Source organism: Pseudoliparis swirei, chromosome 19 (assembly GCF_029220125.1).
Source record: "Pseudoliparis swirei isolate HS2019 ecotype Mariana Trench chromosome 19, NWPU_hadal_v1, whole genome shotgun sequence".
NCBI classification, from domain to species: domain Eukaryota; kingdom Metazoa; phylum Chordata; class Actinopteri; order Perciformes; family Liparidae; genus Pseudoliparis; species Pseudoliparis swirei.
The window spans coordinates 17,978,912-17,996,910 of NC_079406.1; the positions used below are offsets into that span (position 1 = coordinate 17,978,912).

Sequence of the window (17,999 nt, forward strand, 5' to 3'; positions counted from 1 at the left end):
ATCGTTTTATCTGCAGTGTTATATGGTGGAGTTATTATCTTTAACCCATTCCAGGAACAAGGTTTACTGAAAAACTAAACCAAAAGTGAAGAGGGCAGATTGGTAAAGCGCTGCTTCGTCAACCAAACTGAATTAGTGTTTCAGAATGTAATATGGCCAACAGACTGCATGTGTCATAGACCTCTTCCAGTGTCTGTGTGTGGTCATGGGACAAAGGGGCCAGCCAGGGGGGCACAGTTGGTCCAGGTAGGGGGTTCTCAGTGGGACTTTTAACAGCATCTCCCATAATGACAGCTGCCATCTCTGCCACCACCCAGAAAGAAAGGACAGATAAACAATATTGGGCTAAGTAGAGTTATTTAAAACAAAAGGTTTACTAAGAAAAAAAAGAAAAACACGAGGAGAAATAAAAGTATTGCTCCCATAAGGTTAAAAAGTGTTTTGCATGATTGTGCACTCTAAAACTAAAGATTAGTATCTCTATGAATGACGATTCGCTATAAACTTTGATGCATGCAGTCATTTTGTACGGGTTTGACTTTAAGTTAAGTCAGACTCAAATTTATAAAAAGTGGATTAAGCAACATCCCAATGCAAAGCAGACAAAATACGACTGAATTTGTTCCAAGAGCAGTTATGGATTAGTCAGGTACAAGCAGAGTACCAACAAAGCTGGTCAAGAATAGTGATAGTATTTTATTTTCTCCATTTCATCCCATAAAGCGCCTTCAGTTTATACGGAGAAATAAGATGACAAATTTTCCGAATAAGTCTCCACTTTGTTTCTCTTCCACTCTCTAATTTTTGTCCACATTCCATTAACTTCTCTCTCCAAGGCTATAAATATCCTGCATGTCAGATTGGACGAGAGCGAAGGCCTTAGTCGCTTTATGGAAAAGAAAAGAAAAAAAGAGTAAAAGATGGGGGAGGTAAGTATAGATAGATGGGGGGTAAATGGGGAAAGGGAGGGAAGAAGGGGGGGAGAGCTTGGGGCTTTTGCGGGGGTTTAGTTTAAATGAAACCAGGTGTGTTGTGGGACCAGTAAGAGGGGGCATTGGGTAAGAAGATGTGGGGGCAAGTGTGTGAATCTGTGAGTTGTTGTTCGGCCCGCGATTTGGACAGATTTGGAATTTTGGTATTCGGGCCGCAGACCAGGAATTTGCATCCTGGGGGGTCAGGGAGAGGGGGTTTGGAGAGTGGAGGATGGCAGTGCAGGGGGCCAGAGGGGGGAGGAGGTGGGGGGTAAGAATGGGCTGTCCCTCTCTCTCCTCTCCTCTCCTTCTCTTGCTCTCTCTCTTCCTCCCTTTGCATGTGTTCAGCTGCTCCAGCTGTCGGTCTCCCCACTCACTCTCTCAGGGTCAGACAGGCAGGAGTTTAAGGGACCACTTCTTTGCGCCAACTCAGCCGGGACGACCGCAGCCAGCAGAACGACACACCGGTCAGAAGGAGAAGACCCATCCGAAAAAGATTAATTTGTGAGTTTCCTTTTCTTTAATGTCTGACACCCATGTTTGAAGAGATTTGTATGACAAAGACAACTTTTGGATGACTGATCATGTTTGTGAGAGTTTTCAGAAACCTTCTTTTCTGGTACAGGCCATACACGTCAGTGGAGTTGCACCACTGCTCTGCTCTCAGCTCTGCTCTCCCAGCTTCATATGGCTGCTTACAAAAGCCAAGATAATGTAGCTCCCAGTCTGAGTAGTTTGGTTCTTGGCACTGCCTTTCAGAGACTGTAATAGGGGGATGGACAAGAAGAGAGGTAATGAGTCACAGGCCATGTATTATCACACAGTACGTTACAAAAGTTCTTCCATCACATCCCTTTTGTATAACATTTGAAGTCAGTGTCACAATCTCAGTTTAGTCACTCCGGTTAAAATCTCCGGGAAAGCAGCAGCTTCTTTTGAACAGAAAGAAGAAACAGGTGGCAGCTCCAGGAACACAGACGCACACCACTCTGGCTAACATCACAGACAGCGTAGAATGCTGCCTCACTACTATTTGACAGTGCATTTTATCACTGTGTATACTGTATGCTCCTAATGGCTAACACGTGACGGCCCCAGCATCACTGTAATGACTCAGTGGGATTGTAAAGGCAACAGGAAGCACAGTTCCCCAGAGAGCCCATCATCTCGTGCCACATTGTACGCATCCACTAATACATCACAGCTCTTTAAACAGGGAAACAGAGCTGCATCACCACTGGGAGAACAACACTGCACCACAGGGATTTATTACAGTTACAGTGTGTGCATTTCTCCTGCAGGCCACTCTACATCCCTGACTGGAGTTTTCCAGGAGTTACAGGTGTGTGTGTGTGTGTGTGTGTGTGTGTGTGTGTGTGTGTGTGTGTGTGAGAGAGAGAGAGGAGAGAGATAGTGACCCCCTGCTTGTAGATTTGCCGGTTCACTGCCACAGAGTTAACAGAGTTTTACCCCTCTGGGCCTCCATGTAACCAGGCTGCTCCACGCACAACCGAGCAGAACAACACAAAGTTAGCTATGTATACACGACAACACATGACCATCCTACAGTTTACACTGTGTGTGTGTGTGTGTGTGTGTGTGTGGTCCGACTGTGTTTTGGTCCATATATGATCACTTTTATAAGCCACCTGACATCATGTAAAATCTTGCTGACTGTGTGAATTTAGAAATGGGTCAGTCTGCTGTTCCTGAGGCTGGGTGAGCCCAAAATAATAATTATATTAGAAGTATTGTTGATGCTGTATATAACGGGTGTCAGAGCGTTCTACCAGGGCAACAACTTTTTTCTATTACCAATTAATCTGCTGACTAGTCTTTATATTAAATGTTCCACCAAGTAAATGTCAAAATTAAAACAAATGCCCATCTCAAGTTCCCAGAGTCCAAGGCATTTTCTTGTTTTGTCTGACCAGCATTCCTAACCAACAGAAACAATGAAAACACTTTTTTTGTCGTGATGTGGTTTCACAGACAACCTGTTTCTCTCTACGTCGAAAAACCCAGACGATGAATTCTCTATGGTCACATTCTCTGACATCCACCTACACGATGAGAGGGGAGCAGTGGCTGGAGGTTTGGCACCAGCTATCCTCTTATGTGGACCATGGGGGGTTTCCCAGAACCTGATACTCTGGGAACCACTGCCGTGGCAGGGCATCCCAGCTGGGAACTGGCGCCCACATCCTTGCCACGGGCATTCCAGAGGTCCACCGCCACTTGGTCTCCAGCGGCATCAGGGATACACCCATGCATCCCTACTGCCCACTCTCAGTAGCCAGTGAGTGTCTGGACCCCAGACAGATGGTCAGTTTTGTTTTGGGGTGGTTTTGGGTCACATTCTTGCTGGTTGTAAATGTCCGACGGGCCAACTCAGAGAGGTCACGTACTGCGGCCGCCTGATTGCACCGAGGTATGTGTTAGCGTCTGTGCTTACAGGGTGAGGGCATGTTTGGCTGCTTTTAACCACACAAAGGTTCACAAATGGCCTGTGATGTCATCCATCAAGTATTTGAGTGTGTCCACGTCACCCTGCGGCCTTCTGTTTGTCTCAACATGAAAGACAACAATAAGCCATGTCTGCAGATGTGGCCTCCTGAGTTTACATCGGAGCCTGTGCACGTATATACGGCAGGCAGTGATTATAACTTTCCTGTCATGTATTTTAACTGGAGCTCACTGGCTCTGCAAACAGCACTCTCTCAGAATGTTTTTCATTCCCTCAATTAGTTATTTTTCTACTTTTTTGGTCTGCGGGAGCTGGAATAGGTGATTTGTTTATGTTTAGAGTCAGCTTAAACAATTATAGCTTCTCTCCAGGAACATTAACTGAAGGGCGGCTGTGTCTCTGCTGGGAAAGAAGCCCAGTGCATCAGAATACTTAGAATACTCAGCAAACATAATACACTATAAATCTACCTCAACATACTCTACAGTGTACACTTGCATTACTTGTGTGAAAGAAGAAATATTGCAGTTAAAGAATCCTCCAAAGCAAATGAGTCCTGCTTTAAAAAATCATAAGCACATAATTATTAGGCTATCAGCAAATAAAGCGTATCCCCCTTTCATTATGGGTACACTGAACGATTACACACACAAGATAATGTGTTGTAATACTAAAGCTATTATCTTGTATAACAGGGTAAACAACTCTGAACTTCAGGGGCTCTTCTGTTAAATTATTAGTTACAACTTTATCATTATTGGTGACGTAAATCCCAGCAGAACTTTGCAGAACTTGCGAGCCAAATTAATCAAATCCCCTGTGTTGGTACCCAGGGCTTTAAATCTATATCAATACATTGTTTCTTTGGTATGTAAAATCAAAGTAACTACTAACAGGAGTTCTCAGATCAATGTTCCTTGACACAGGACTCTGCACATCTCCCAGCAGCTAAACCCGGTGGGGAAAATGTCTTCATCAGAATAAAATACAAAAGTAGCCTGAGACCTATCGGAAGGTCCAGTATATTTAGGACGACACAGCGTCTGCAGGGCCTCATGATGGGTCACACTCACAACATAAATTGATATAAAACTGGGCTTCCACAAAAAGGCTTATCCAACGTGTTGCACATTTGACTGTATTGATAACACTCTGAAATGTAGACACACTACCTGACAATATGTGTAGTATTTGAGTACTCGGTTACTTTGCACCAATGACCAAACACAACACTTCTACAGAAAAGATTCTTTGTCACAGCGACACATTAACTTTAAATGTATCTCACAGATGGAAGCAGCAGAGCAGGAGATGTTGTTATAAAATATGCAACTAATGGCCGTGACTTATGGGCTCTGATACAGTGAACCGAACATCTGGAGGCATTGAGCGGCGAGACGATCATTCCAGTGAGTCGTAGTCTGCCAGTCTGGGGACACAGAGAGTCTCTGTGAGCAGCTAACATGAAAGTACTTCTATGATGTTGACTTTGTTGTTTTCAGCTGAAGGATGGAGTACGTCACGATGTTTATGTTTTTACCTGGCAGAGTGAGTCATTCAATTTCTTTCAGCTGCGATCAACGGGGAACTGTTTGCTTGAAAAACAGTGAATTAAGTCCAAGGCGCTAACTGTTTTCTTCTGACTGACGAGTCTACTTAAAAAACGGACACCAGTGCACTTAGCTTCAAAACGATTGATTCATGGTTGTTTTATCCATGTCAGCTGTGGGAGCAGCTCACAGCGTCAGGCTGAATCAAACCATTTTGCGATTGTGAGTTTCTGATGTTGCCTTTTTGTGTCTTCCTTTGTCTCCTTGTGAAATGCAGATACCACCTCTCGGCTGCCTCTCATCTTTACAGCAGCGCTACCTGTGTGATAGCAGAGTGTTTGTGTGCATGTTTTACGTGTGTCACCGTTCCATCTTCCACACATTAGTGGATTAGTATGCAGGGTGCTTGTGTGTCAGTCGTGTGCGTGTGCATATGTGTGTCTGTGCTCCTCCGCAGTGCTATTTCACAGCCACCGACAGAAAGTGACACCTACACGGTAAAGATGGACAAATATCACAACCTGCTTCTCTTCTTTTATTCCTTTTCCTTTTCCTTCCTTTCTTCCAAATGATAGATACACTACCGTTCAAAAGTTTGGGGTCATCCAGACAATTTCGTGTCTTTCATGAAAACTCACTTTTATTTTCAAATGAATTGAAAATTGAATAGAAAATATAGTCAAGACATTGACAAGGTTAGAAATAATGATTAATATTTGAAGTATTAATTTAGTTCTTCAAACTTCAAGCTCAAAGGAAGGCCAGTTGTATAGCTTATATCACCAGCATAACTGTTTTCAGCTGTGCTAACATAATTGCACAAGGGTTTTCTAATCAGATATTAGTCTTCTAAGGCGATTAGCAAACACAATGTACCATTAGAACACTGGAGTGATAGTTGATGAAAATGGGCCTCTATACACCTATGGAGATATTTCATTAGAAACCAGACGTTTCCACCTAGAATAGTCATTTACCACATTAACAATGTATAGTGTGTATTTTTGATTAATGTTATCTTTATTGAAAAAACAGTGCTTTTCTTTGAAAAATAAAGACATTTCTAAGTGACCCCAAACTTTTGAACGGTAGTGTATATAAAAATTCTGTTGAAATGTTGACCTCATATCCTCTTTCTTCTTTCCTAGCTCCATTTCCTAATTCCTCATGTATGTCTTATTTAATATTCCACAGCAGTTTTCCCTTACCAACATTTTAGAGTAATCGTAACTTGGGATAATTTGAGCTTTAATTCATGCAACACTTCTTTCCATGCAGCTGACAGCATCATATTTTTTCCAGAATTATAACAACCCTTTTTCCAAATAGTGGCTATAAATTTATTTTCTACGTTTCTAAAGTGACATTTGGCTTACGGAAAATATTTTAAAATGTCACACAGCCTTTTTGGCCCAGCACTACACAGGAAACAGGTTTCTCTATCCTATGCTTCTTTTTTACAGTTCCACTACTGGGGATTTATTATGTTTTATGAATATATTATGCAACTACTTGGCTCAGAATGCCTGTTTCTTTCCATCATTTTCTCACACTCTCCTTCTCTCTGGTGCTTTGTGCAGGAATGCACAGATGGGTATCATTGGGACCATCAGACTGAGCACTGCAAAGGTAAAACACTCTTTTACCAACATGTATTCCATCTCGACCACATGATTCTTGTTTAAAGTAACCGCTGGGATATTCCTGTTGCTCCCCTTGCTCTGTCTTGTCCTTTTGATTAAATCCTGACAAGTTGTCTCTGCGTCTCCCATCAGACATAAACGAGTGCGAGACCATTCCAGATGCATGCAAAGGGGAAATGAAGTGCTTCAACCACTACGGAGGTTACCTGTGCCTTCCCCGCTCTGCGTCGGTCATCCCGGCCCCAGAGCCCCCCATCACGCCCACCGAGATCAACCCCTGCCCTCTGGGCTACGAGGCGCAGGGAGACAGCTGTGTGGGTGGGTGTCTGGTTTGTAGGTCTGGGGGTGGACAGGTGGCCACAGGATGGGTGATCATTAAGCATGTTTGTGTGTGTGTGATTGTCTAAGTTTATTGACGGCAGCCACAGATTGCGAGGGACAGGTGGCCGTAGCAGGTGTTGGGATGGGAGGCTGCGTGTTGGTGCAAAGTGTGTGGGTGTGAGTGAGTACGAGTCCACGGGGGGCAGACAGACACTGGAGGAATTTGGAAGATTTCACACAAGGACAGCTGCTGTGCTTTTAAGAATCTGACTTGAAGCGAGAAGCCGACTAGCACTGGAGGACAACGAGGTGTTCATCCGGGACAGCAAACATGATTCAACATGATGTGATGTTCTCAGCTGCCGGGTGCACATGAGGGGAAGAGAGTCGCCATCGTCCGCCCTCCAACAGTCACACTGTGCCTTTCAGTTTAATGATGAATGATTAGATTAGATATTCCTTTATTAGTTGCGATGCTGTGTTTGCTCACAGTAACCACATTTATTTTCTTCACTGTGTTCTTTTTTCACTTCACTCACAAACACAGATATCAATGAGTGTGAGCGAGACGAACATGACTGTCAGCCGAGCCAGCAGTGTATCAACACACTGGGTGCCTTCACCTGTCAGTGCCCGGGTGGTTACCGCAAGGTTGGCACAGAGTGTATTGGTGAGATAATCCGAATTAATCCTTAAACTGGTGTAGCTAAGCAGGTTTTCAATTTGGCAACTGTGACTTTTGTATTCTTGCTACTTGGCCTCTGGGAAAGTTAGTTATAGCCGCAAGAGTGACCTTGATAACCTGTAGGACTGTGAATATCCCTTTTCTGACTCCATTTCTCCCCCCCAGACATCGATGAGTGCAGGTACAGGTACTGCCAACATCGCTGTGTTAATGTCCCCGGCTCCTTCTCCTGTCAGTGTGAACCTGGTTTCCAGCTGGCAGGAAACAACCGATCTTGCATCGGTGAGTGCAAACGGTTATAAGACTCACCAGTCAGAGCCAATGTCTTTGAAGTCAGACAAAAAGGTCTGCACAGTGTTGTTCGTGCCTCCGATCAACTGCGATCTTACTCCGGCTTTTACTCAAATGTAAAAAATGAAAGCCTTTGTCTCTGAAGAACTGCATATGTGAAAACAAGTCACTTAAAGCCTTTTGTAGTTTCAGAGGTATGAAGTCAAATAAATGACCTCAAGTGACTCAGCGTCAGTTACTAGCATAGCCAAATTCCTGCCAGCAGTCTAGTTGCACTATGGGTAATGAGGGCGTTAAGTTTTGGCAGGGAAGAAGAATGTGTAGATAAATATCTTTTGTCCTCCTGATTTTTATCAAATATTTTTGAGTCTAACAATGTTAGCAGTGCAACACTCAATCCATGTACGCTTTTAAGCATTTCTCAACATAGGTTAAAGAAACGATTTTAGAAAATGTATTAATGTTTGACAGTCTTATCGGATTCATCAGTTCTGGTTTGATTACATTTAATTGACGGTGGTCTGGCAACATTAACAACATCCCCACAATGAACATTGCATATTGATTTGAAAATGACTAATACCAATTGGTGCTCAGTATGTTGCCCTTTTCCAACGTCTCACTTTACACGAGTAAGAAAAACAGTACGTACAGAAATCTGTTGTGTGAAAAGTTGTGTTCATTCTGGACCCCATCATTCAAAGTAACAGGCTGATTTAGAAAACATGTTTTCAGGGTTTTTATGTATGTGGAGCAATCATTTAGATTTTTCAATCCATAATCTTTTTTTGGAATGTGTTCGCTCTTTGACTCTTTGTCACCGACCTCCCTCCCTTTAGATGTGAATGAATGTGAGATGGGTGCCCCCTGCTCTCAGAGGTGTTACAACACGTACGGCACTTTCCTGTGTCGCTGTGATCAGGGCTATGAACTGGGAGCTGATGGCTTTGCTTGTAATGGTAAGAGGCCCACTCTGTGTGGAAAAAATATTAATATGAGTGATAGTACAAACTTTACAGTTACTTTGTTTTCTTTTCTTGTTCTCCACCTGGCCGTTTAACTGGACAGACATCGACGAGTGCAGCTACTCCAGTTACCTGTGCCAGTACCAGTGTGTCAACGAACCAGGGAAGTTCTCCTGCATGTGCCCAGAGGGATACCAGCTGCAAGGGACCAGGCTATGCCAGGGTAAGCACACCGCCTCCCTTCCCTCCCTCCAGTCCGAACACCTTCCCCTCTGTGCGTTCAGTCACAAATGCTGCACTGAGTCAACGCTTATTCATTCTTCGACAGTCGCTCTATTCTTGTACCGTTCTTGTTCAAATCAAATGTCAGCAGCTTTTTTCTTCTTCTGCAGATATCAATGAATGTGAAACAGGGGAACACCAGTGTAGCGACACACAGATGTGCATTAATATCCACGGACGATACCAGTGTGTGGACACAAACCGGTGCCAGGAGCCTTATGTACAGGTGTCTGAGAAGTGAGTGACACCTCGTGAAAGTTTATGTACACGGTCACACACCTTTTCTCAATTACTAAAATATGTGCTGGCCATCAGCTCAGAATATACTCAGCCCCTGTATTGAGAACTGCAAGGTAACCCAATTACTTTTTCCATATATGAGTCCAACTTGCAACCTTTTCTTCTGAACATGGTCCAGTGTAATAAGAAAACTATTACACTGTTACAAGTGTTGGATTGGTAACAGGTGTGGGTCACTATTAACATATCCCAGATGATTTGGTAGTTTAAAATGTGTTTTAGAAAAACATGAGGGAAAGAAATGGCTACTGTTCAATATTTGTTTGGATTAGTCGTGTTACTCCCTCTGCTGGCTGATGTATGAACTACGGTTCATGTTTTTATGCACCACACATTGATGCAATGTGCACTTATTATACTGAAGTGGAGTTACTTCTCTGTGTGTGTGTCCAGCCGCTGCGTGTGTCCTGTCAATAAGCCTGTCTGTCGAGATCTGCCTTTCTCCATCGTCCACCGCTACATGAGCATCACCTCGGAGCGCTCCGTCCCCTCGGACATCTTCCAGATTCAGGCCACCAGTGTCTCTCCAGGGGCTTACAACACCTTCCGCATCCGGTCCGGAGATGAAAACGCAGACTTCTACATCAGGGTGAGAACTGTTACGGAGCATGATTGCATCTACTGACATAACCTTTGACCAGCGTGACAACTTTATTCTCACAAATCTGCCTCAGAGGGATTTGCAATCTGTATACACATGACATCCTCTGTGCCCGGACCCTCACGCTTTAGAGTTAAAGTGCACTGACTGTAAGCAAAAGCTCAATTTAGCATTTGATGGATACATTGGACTGACTTGAAATGTGGGGGCATTTGTCAAATACAACACAGTATGATTGAGGCTTCTTCCTGACTAAACCTACTTTACCAGATTTCATTCATATCTGTGCATCTTAACAAAATAAATCCTCATAAAATGAATCAATGTGTGTCGGTCAGATGATTGTTTAGCTTGAGAGAGTTTTAGAGTCACAAAAAGCTGTATTTGAACAGTGAATTACAATGCAGACATATTTAAAATGTATTTTTTTACCATCATTCATAGCTTAGCCCTTTCTGTTGCTTTGTCTCACTGGATGAACAGTATGAATGAGCATTGATTTTATCAAACGTAATAAATGTTTTTAAGCTCTGAGGATATAATCAGACAAACTTAACTTGTGTTATTGATCAAAATAGGGTGATAAACATTTACTTTTACACAAGATATCAACAACTTTGCCTCTTCAAATTAAACATAACATTGCATATTTTTGAAAAACAAGATTTCTCATGGTCCCACTAAAACCTAATGTCAGTACGGTAAACATGAAGACACATTGGTTTAACGTGTGGTTATGTGCCAGAGAAAAGTGTAAAAACCACAAGAAGAAGTGACTTGTTTATTAGTGCGCTATAGAGGTGTTGTTAGGCAGAGCAGGCTTCCTGTTCCCACCTTATTCTAGTTTAAACAAGCTAAACTATAAGCTACAGTAACTGCTGTCTGTAGCTTTATATTTAATTATAGGGATATTGATCTTCTCATCTAACTCCTAGTAAGAAAGGGGAATAAGCTAATTTCCCAAAATGTCAAACTATTTATTCCTTTAAGGGAAAAGAACGTAGAAATTCACTTGGTAATATATTTCTTCTTCTACAGCAAATCAATAATATCAGCGCCATGCTGGTGCTGGCCCGTGCCGTGTCGGGGCCCAGAGAGTACACGTTGGACCTGGAGATGGTGTCAGTTAACCCTCTGCTCAGCTACCAGGGCAACTACCAGACCAGCTCCGCCCTCAGACTCTCCATCTACATTGGACCGTACAGCTTTTAAAGAAGAAGAAGAGTGGAGGGACACCGAGAAAGATGGAGAGAAAGAGCTGGGGAGAAACACAGATACAAAAAAGGAAATTAAGCTGTAAAACAAAAGTGGTCGATGCAGTTCAACCAGTCACTGTGATGTTACACTCTTTGCTTTTTGTACTTCCAAAGAAAGCCACACATGTCAGTCATATACATTTAGTACAGTATACAAATCCATTGTACCAGTAATGTCATACAGATAACAAATAAACAGCTTTAAAATAGGTTATCATATTTACTGTATTGTTTTCATTAAACACTTATCGGAGAGCATCCTCCTGCGTTGAATGTGTATGAAAAGGGATTTTTCTTTCTTCTGTTCAGGGTGCTGATGAATATATAAATCTGTGTGACACATTTTCTGTCTGCCTTCAGGTGGAGTGATTCACGCCCAGCGTCACTAGAGTAATCTGTTTTCACCAGTTTACATCCTTATCTCTGGTCCCGCTCTGTTTGTCACTTTGTTGTTGTCGGCCCTGTTTCCTGTTGACAGACATGATTCAGTAACCACTCAGATCAGACCTCAGCAGTCCACGCTCCTCCTCCCCTCTCCACTGTTCATTCCGATGCTCTCCATCACTGCCTTTTGTAGGTTTATCACATTGCTGATTGTGTTTTTTGTTGAAGATTTAAAACCCTAATAAAACAATATACCTTTTCCTCTGTCTCACAGTGAAAGTTATTACAATATCATTGTGATAGGACATTGTATTCTCATTCCCAGTGAGGATTGGCTGCTTTTTTCTTTCTTTTCTCACAATAAACTAAACCTTGGGCAGTCTGGGTAACTGCAATTTGTTTATTTTTTCAATTGTTTAATTATAAACAATTCCAGATTAGTCTATAAAAGAAAGTCATTAGCCCTTACATTCTTAATTTGCAATGCTAAAAGTTGGCTCAGACAGAGAAAGCTCAGTTCTATTATTAAAATATGTTTCATCATTAGGCCTCCGTCCGTAGTTCATTAGGATGGTTGTAGCGAACATCTCAGTGCCTCTTTAAATAGCGGTGGGGCAGTTAACCAGATGTACCTTCATCAAACCAACCTGTTAGTCTTCATCCATTAAGTCTTTCCTCTGGTAAAACAAACAAAAAAAATTAAAACACTTGTGATAAAGTATAAATCTAACCTCTGTGTCACTTGTTGAAGTTACTTTTCAGGTGTGGATTGGGCTGCTGCCTCTTGTGTCTGTTGAGGGGGAAACACTCACTACAACTGCAGCCCTCAGAGACGGTCACGTGCCTGTGTGTGCTGTCGACCCTTCGGCCTCAGGGGGCAGTAACGAGCATGTTACGGATCAGCTCACGACAATGACGTAAAGAAGACGTTGTACTCGAAAAAACTTACCTTTTTAAAAGTGACAGAAAGGTGAGTTTCATGCACGTGTCTACAAACAATGGTTTTTTTTCTTCAGTTTTATAAAAGGTAGAAAAATACCAGGATGACGACCGACTGGTTGGTACTGTAAATGTGCATTAGGTCATCATCAATAGAAGAGCAACACACAGGACTGTGTGTGTGTGTATATCTATATATATATAATATATATATAGCAGGGCTCTCAAGTTTTGAAGACAGGCAAGCGTGAGATTTCCATCAGCACCCGATACAGCTGACCGTTGCGCGCGCCGGCATCGAGCCGAAAAGAGTTGTTGACGGGGGGGTGCTAGTGACTATTTCTACACCGACCCCCCCCCCCCTTTTTCTGTGCATCCACACACTCAACACAACCGTGTGAAGCAAGATGTGCTCCTTTCTGTAACATCATAAACAACCAGCTAACATCGTCATGATGTATGTCCTTTCAAACATGTTCGTCCAATCCCAATATGCAGCATGAAATCTCTTAGCTACAAATCAAAAATCACTGTCACCGAAAGATCAATGTCCTATTTAGATTTCTCTCCCGTGTAAACATGTTTAATTTTTGGTCAGGAAGAGGCAGACAACTTCCTAGCATCCTTAAATGAGAGATTCAAGGCAACATGGTTAGACTGCAGCTCTGCGGACTTCTATTCTATTTCGACTGTCACAGCACTTCACTTGTGTTTATACTGATTCTATTGACCCACAAAAAAAAACTAAAGAAAGAGAGTGGGAGAAAAAGAGAAAGGGGAAAGCCCTTATTTCACAGTCCACTGCGGTTCGCTCCGCCCATTCCTACACACAAACACCACGCATACGCCACACGCACACCTCCCATCTGTCCTCCCGGGGGGTGATGACTCACACTCAGTCTGTTTTACGTAATCAGAGCAGAGAGCAGTTCGCCACCAGGGGGCAGCAGACCACACAGGTCTCCTCTCAGCAGCAGGCCAAGAATAGCACCAACCTGAGGAGAGAGTGTTGGTTTTATAACCTAATTGACTATTGTGAGCTTACATTTTCAACAGTTTTTCCATGAACTCATACACCTGTGGGAGGAAAAAGTGAACTTGTCAACTTTTCACAAATAATGAACAATACAGCGACCGCAGCCTGCAGCTATTTCCCGTGGTCTGAAATATGTGGTAGCACATACTTTGACATCTTGTGATAATGGAGAACAAAGATGACAGAGCCTGGTGATGGTGTTAAAGAGTGCAGTATAGGGTAGGAGGTGTGCATGCTTACGTTATGGGAGAGTAGTAGTTTCCTGTCGGCATTCAGACAGAAAGAAAACCTGAGATTCAAAAATGATTTTAAAAAGGACAACTAGGATATATAAAACGACTACGAAGAAATGCAAAACAACCAAAGTAGAATCCCAAAATGACTACAAAGACCCAAAAAGATGTAGTACCACAAAGAGACACACACGGCTACAAAGACAACATGACAACAAGACACTGAAAACAACCAGAAGACACACCACAACTAAACACAGACACAAAATGACTAAAATGTACACAAAAGGACTAATTATAAATGAAAGACAACCAGAAAGAGACAACATGTAAGTAGTCATTTTGTGTGTGTGCACGTGTTTCAGTGTGGGTGTCTAGCTATTCTATAAATGTGTGTATTGGTGTGGTCTGTGTTTGTGTCTCAGTCTGTATGTTTGCATTTGTCTGTGTGTGTGTGTGTGTGTGTGTGTGTGTGTTTATATGTGCAGGGTGTGGGTGTTTACATAGGAGAGCATGTGTTTGAGAGTGGCATTGCCCACACAGATGAGTAGGAGGAGTACTGGTGGCAGAGGGGAGTGCTCTAGTGGCAGGGCTTCATTTTTTTTGGGCATCTTTATAGAGTATGATCTCATTTCTGGGCAAGCCATGGCCTATAGGGCGCAGTGGGGATGGCGTGGGACCAGAAGCAGAGCAGCGAAGGCCCATGCGGGGCCAGAGTGCGCCAAACCACTCCAGTACCATGGAACAAACATGGTAGACAGGAAAGACACCTTTCCATGTCATATAAACCCGGTACTGGGCACGATATGTTCCCCAGGTCCAACGCTTTGATCTTCTCCAATTGTATTTCAAAAAGCTCTCGATGCCTCGCCCCTCCACTACAACACAAAGCAGGTATTATATTTATGAATGAAAGAGTGAGGTGGAGTGTCATCTCCCTCCACCCACAGCCCCCTCAGATTAGTTTATTAACGAAAAGAGCGGACAGTGGAATTTGTACATAAAAACATTTAAAACATCTGCACAACGCAGAGAGGGCCGTTTGATTAGCGAGGGTAAATCAGTGATGCCATGAGGCACGGAATGGCTCTCGCTTGTGGTGATTTATATACACTTTACATGCTCTTACAAGGTTCACACACAGAGTATTACAAATATTGTTTAAAACTATGATTTTCTACAGAAACATTTAAGAAATATAGAGAAAAGTGCATACCAATTAATTGTAGAGAATACTCTGTATGTGTACTCTTTAAAAAAAACGTTAACTATATTTGCTGCTGCACATTTTGTCTTAATATTGTGAGCACATATATTTATCGCCCCAACCATATCTCTTTTTTTATTTTAAACACTTAAATTGGGAACCCACATATTTATTAATTTGAAAAAATACTGACAAGAATATATATTTTTTCTATTCTATATATTTTTTCTTGTCTATGCACCTAAGAAAATTCCTTGTATGTGTAAACCTACAAATAAACTACGAGCTAACAGACCCATGCCACACCTCCACTAACCTAAGAGTTAAGAAAAAGTAATCGATAAATGTTTAAACATAGTCGGAATAATAAATTGACGTACTGAGACCATACTTAGGTAGAAATTAAAAGTCAGTGGATTAAAAGTCAGAGGCTTCATCCTCTGGGGATGATGAATGTCCCACATTTCATGGCAATCCATTCAATATAATTTGAATTGTGCCATGACTTTCACATAGGATGTTTGTCACTTTAAACGATCAAACAAACAAACAAAAGGTCCGATGGGGGACTTCACCTCTACAGTTGTTGAGATATTTCAGTCTGGATCAAATTATTGGAGAAACAAACTGACAACACCAGCACAGCAAAAACATTTAAACACTTAAACTTACTTAGACTCAAATGTTTGACTGTCTAACAGGGTGAATATTTTACCTGACATGACACGTTTTAATTTTCTATTATTCAGAAATAAATCCTGTGCGATTTTTTGCATTTCTAATATGAGCATTGGTCAGAACAGAAGTGACCCCCACATATCACACAGGAGCTTCGGTGTGATCCATAAACTCTCCTCCTCTAATGCAACACGAGTCGTTTCTCGTTAGCTCTGGAAATAATTAGTTTACAAGTCTGGTCCAATTACATGTTCAATAGCTGGGCACGTTCATTATGTCGGGTCAGTCTAATCTCCTGTGAACACGCTGGGAATTTAGTGCAGTGAGCAGGTTATTGGGTCACATGTCAGTGACCAACAACAGTGTAATTACAGATATGGCTGTGCAGGTGTGTGAGAGGATGATAGCATATGCACTCTGCTAGCAGCCCTCCAACATAACTTAGTCTAACTTTAAACCAACACAATTTAAACTGAGATCCTGGATTACATTAGAGCCTTGGGTAGATGTATATTAGGCTTTAAGCGACAGCTGCTCTACCTTTAATATATTTACTCGTACATGTGGTTATGTGTTGCTGTGGGTGTGTGGGTGGAGCGGCAAAAGGGACCTATGCTGAAAAGACATTCGGCCCTGAGAAAAATAGTTCAAATGGGCTCAACTGAAACTGAAAGGTACGTGAACGGCAAGCAGCAGCAGCAGCTGGAGATGAATTTCGTGAATCACAATAACAAAAAATGAAAGATATTTATGCTGTGACTTTTTAGCTGAAGAGAAGAAGGAAGATGCGGGGGAAAGGTATTCAGTTACTTTATTTTAAAGTACCAATGACTTAACATTATTTGATATTGAAATGTTTTAATTTGAATAATATTTTTGAGTGAACATTAATAAAGATACAAAATATATATTGTAGTTTTTGGGGTCCTGGCAGCTTTATACTTATACCGATGCATGCGGGGTAAGTACAGTTAAATGTGATGACATGTTCTCTTCTTTTTTCCTCCCGAGACCAGCTGTAAAATATGATGAAATACAATAAATATTTATATAAGCTTTATATCTGCGTTGTTGTCGACAGAACATTTTCTATAACACTTTCGGTCCCAAATCTCGTACATTAGGATTATTTTACTGGAGTTTGAGAATATAAAAGTTGACTTAAACAAGGTCTAATGGGGAGTCGTGTTGACCCCAAACATAACTTATGTACAAATTTCTTTTCGGCATACGAAAGGTATATATATTTATTTAGAGACAAACAATATAATTAATAGAACTGTAAATAATGTTACAGTCATTTCTATGATTAGTAACCTTATCAAATGTGACAGCTCAGTTGGTGGCAAAGGGAAAGATGACCAATACTTTACAGTCTGAATATTTGAAATGTTTTGATTTGGCAGTTATTATTGTAATCTTACATTCAGCAATGAAGTACACAAATCAAAGTAATACGTATTATCAGAACATTTAATTAATGAGTAAAAGTTATATTCTCATGTTATATATGGTTGAACTCATTTGAACAACGTTTAAAACAGCAGTTTAATCTGTAACATTATATTACCGATTTTATAACCTGATGACTTGACAATTATTATCTGCAAAGTAACTAGTTGTTTGATAAATATTGTGGAGTAAACAAGATATGTTCTTCTAAAATGAAGTATACAAGTATATTTACTTCCCACACATTTGCCCAATAACTAATCACAACTCCTCCAATAATAGATAAAACCTATCTTTATTTCTAGTAAATAAACAATAACAATGCTCTAAAACCCACAACAATCAGGCTTCTCAGCAGGCAATTAAGAGACCACAAGACTGGGCATTTTTAATTATGTGTTTTATTAACCGACCAATATGATAACAACATCCAATAAAGGGCTAATTTCCTCAGATAAAAAGGCTTGTCTATAACCGGTCTGTGGTTTCCAGCTTGTTGACACGTATACAGGTCTTAAATTTAATTGAACTAATAAATAAACAATCCACCAGCTGACAAGTACTTGACCACATTCATTCATAAATCAGGAAATGACTCGGCACAGTGGGTCACATAGCTAGGGAAAGTAAACTGTAATGATTGGGGAGTCAGGTGATCTGTACCCAAACGGTGGGTCAATGGAGATGTATGTTGAGTGAGGACAGCGAGAGAAAAGAGGATAAATAGACCAGAACATG

The 17,999-nt window shown here is 41.6% G+C and overlaps 1 protein-coding gene across 1 annotated transcript; it reads left to right on the plus strand.

The window, feature by feature from the left end:
• The first annotated feature begins 1,301 nt into the window (after positions 1–1,301).
• Positions 1,302–11,977, plus strand: efemp2a (EGF containing fibulin extracellular matrix protein 2a). Its single transcript, XM_056439758.1, has 11 exons — positions 1,302–1,475; positions 5,266–5,485; positions 6,569–6,617; positions 6,764–6,949; positions 7,500–7,622; positions 7,803–7,919; positions 8,768–8,887; positions 8,997–9,116; positions 9,286–9,412; positions 9,869–10,064; positions 11,115–11,977. Exons 2-11 carry the CDS (start codon positions 5,384–5,386, stop codon positions 11,286–11,288), a joined length of 1,314 nt encoding a protein of 437 aa, XP_056295733.1. The 5' UTR covers positions 1,302–1,475; positions 5,266–5,383; the 3' UTR covers positions 11,289–11,977.
• The last annotated feature ends 6,022 nt before the right edge of the window (positions 11,978–17,999 follow it).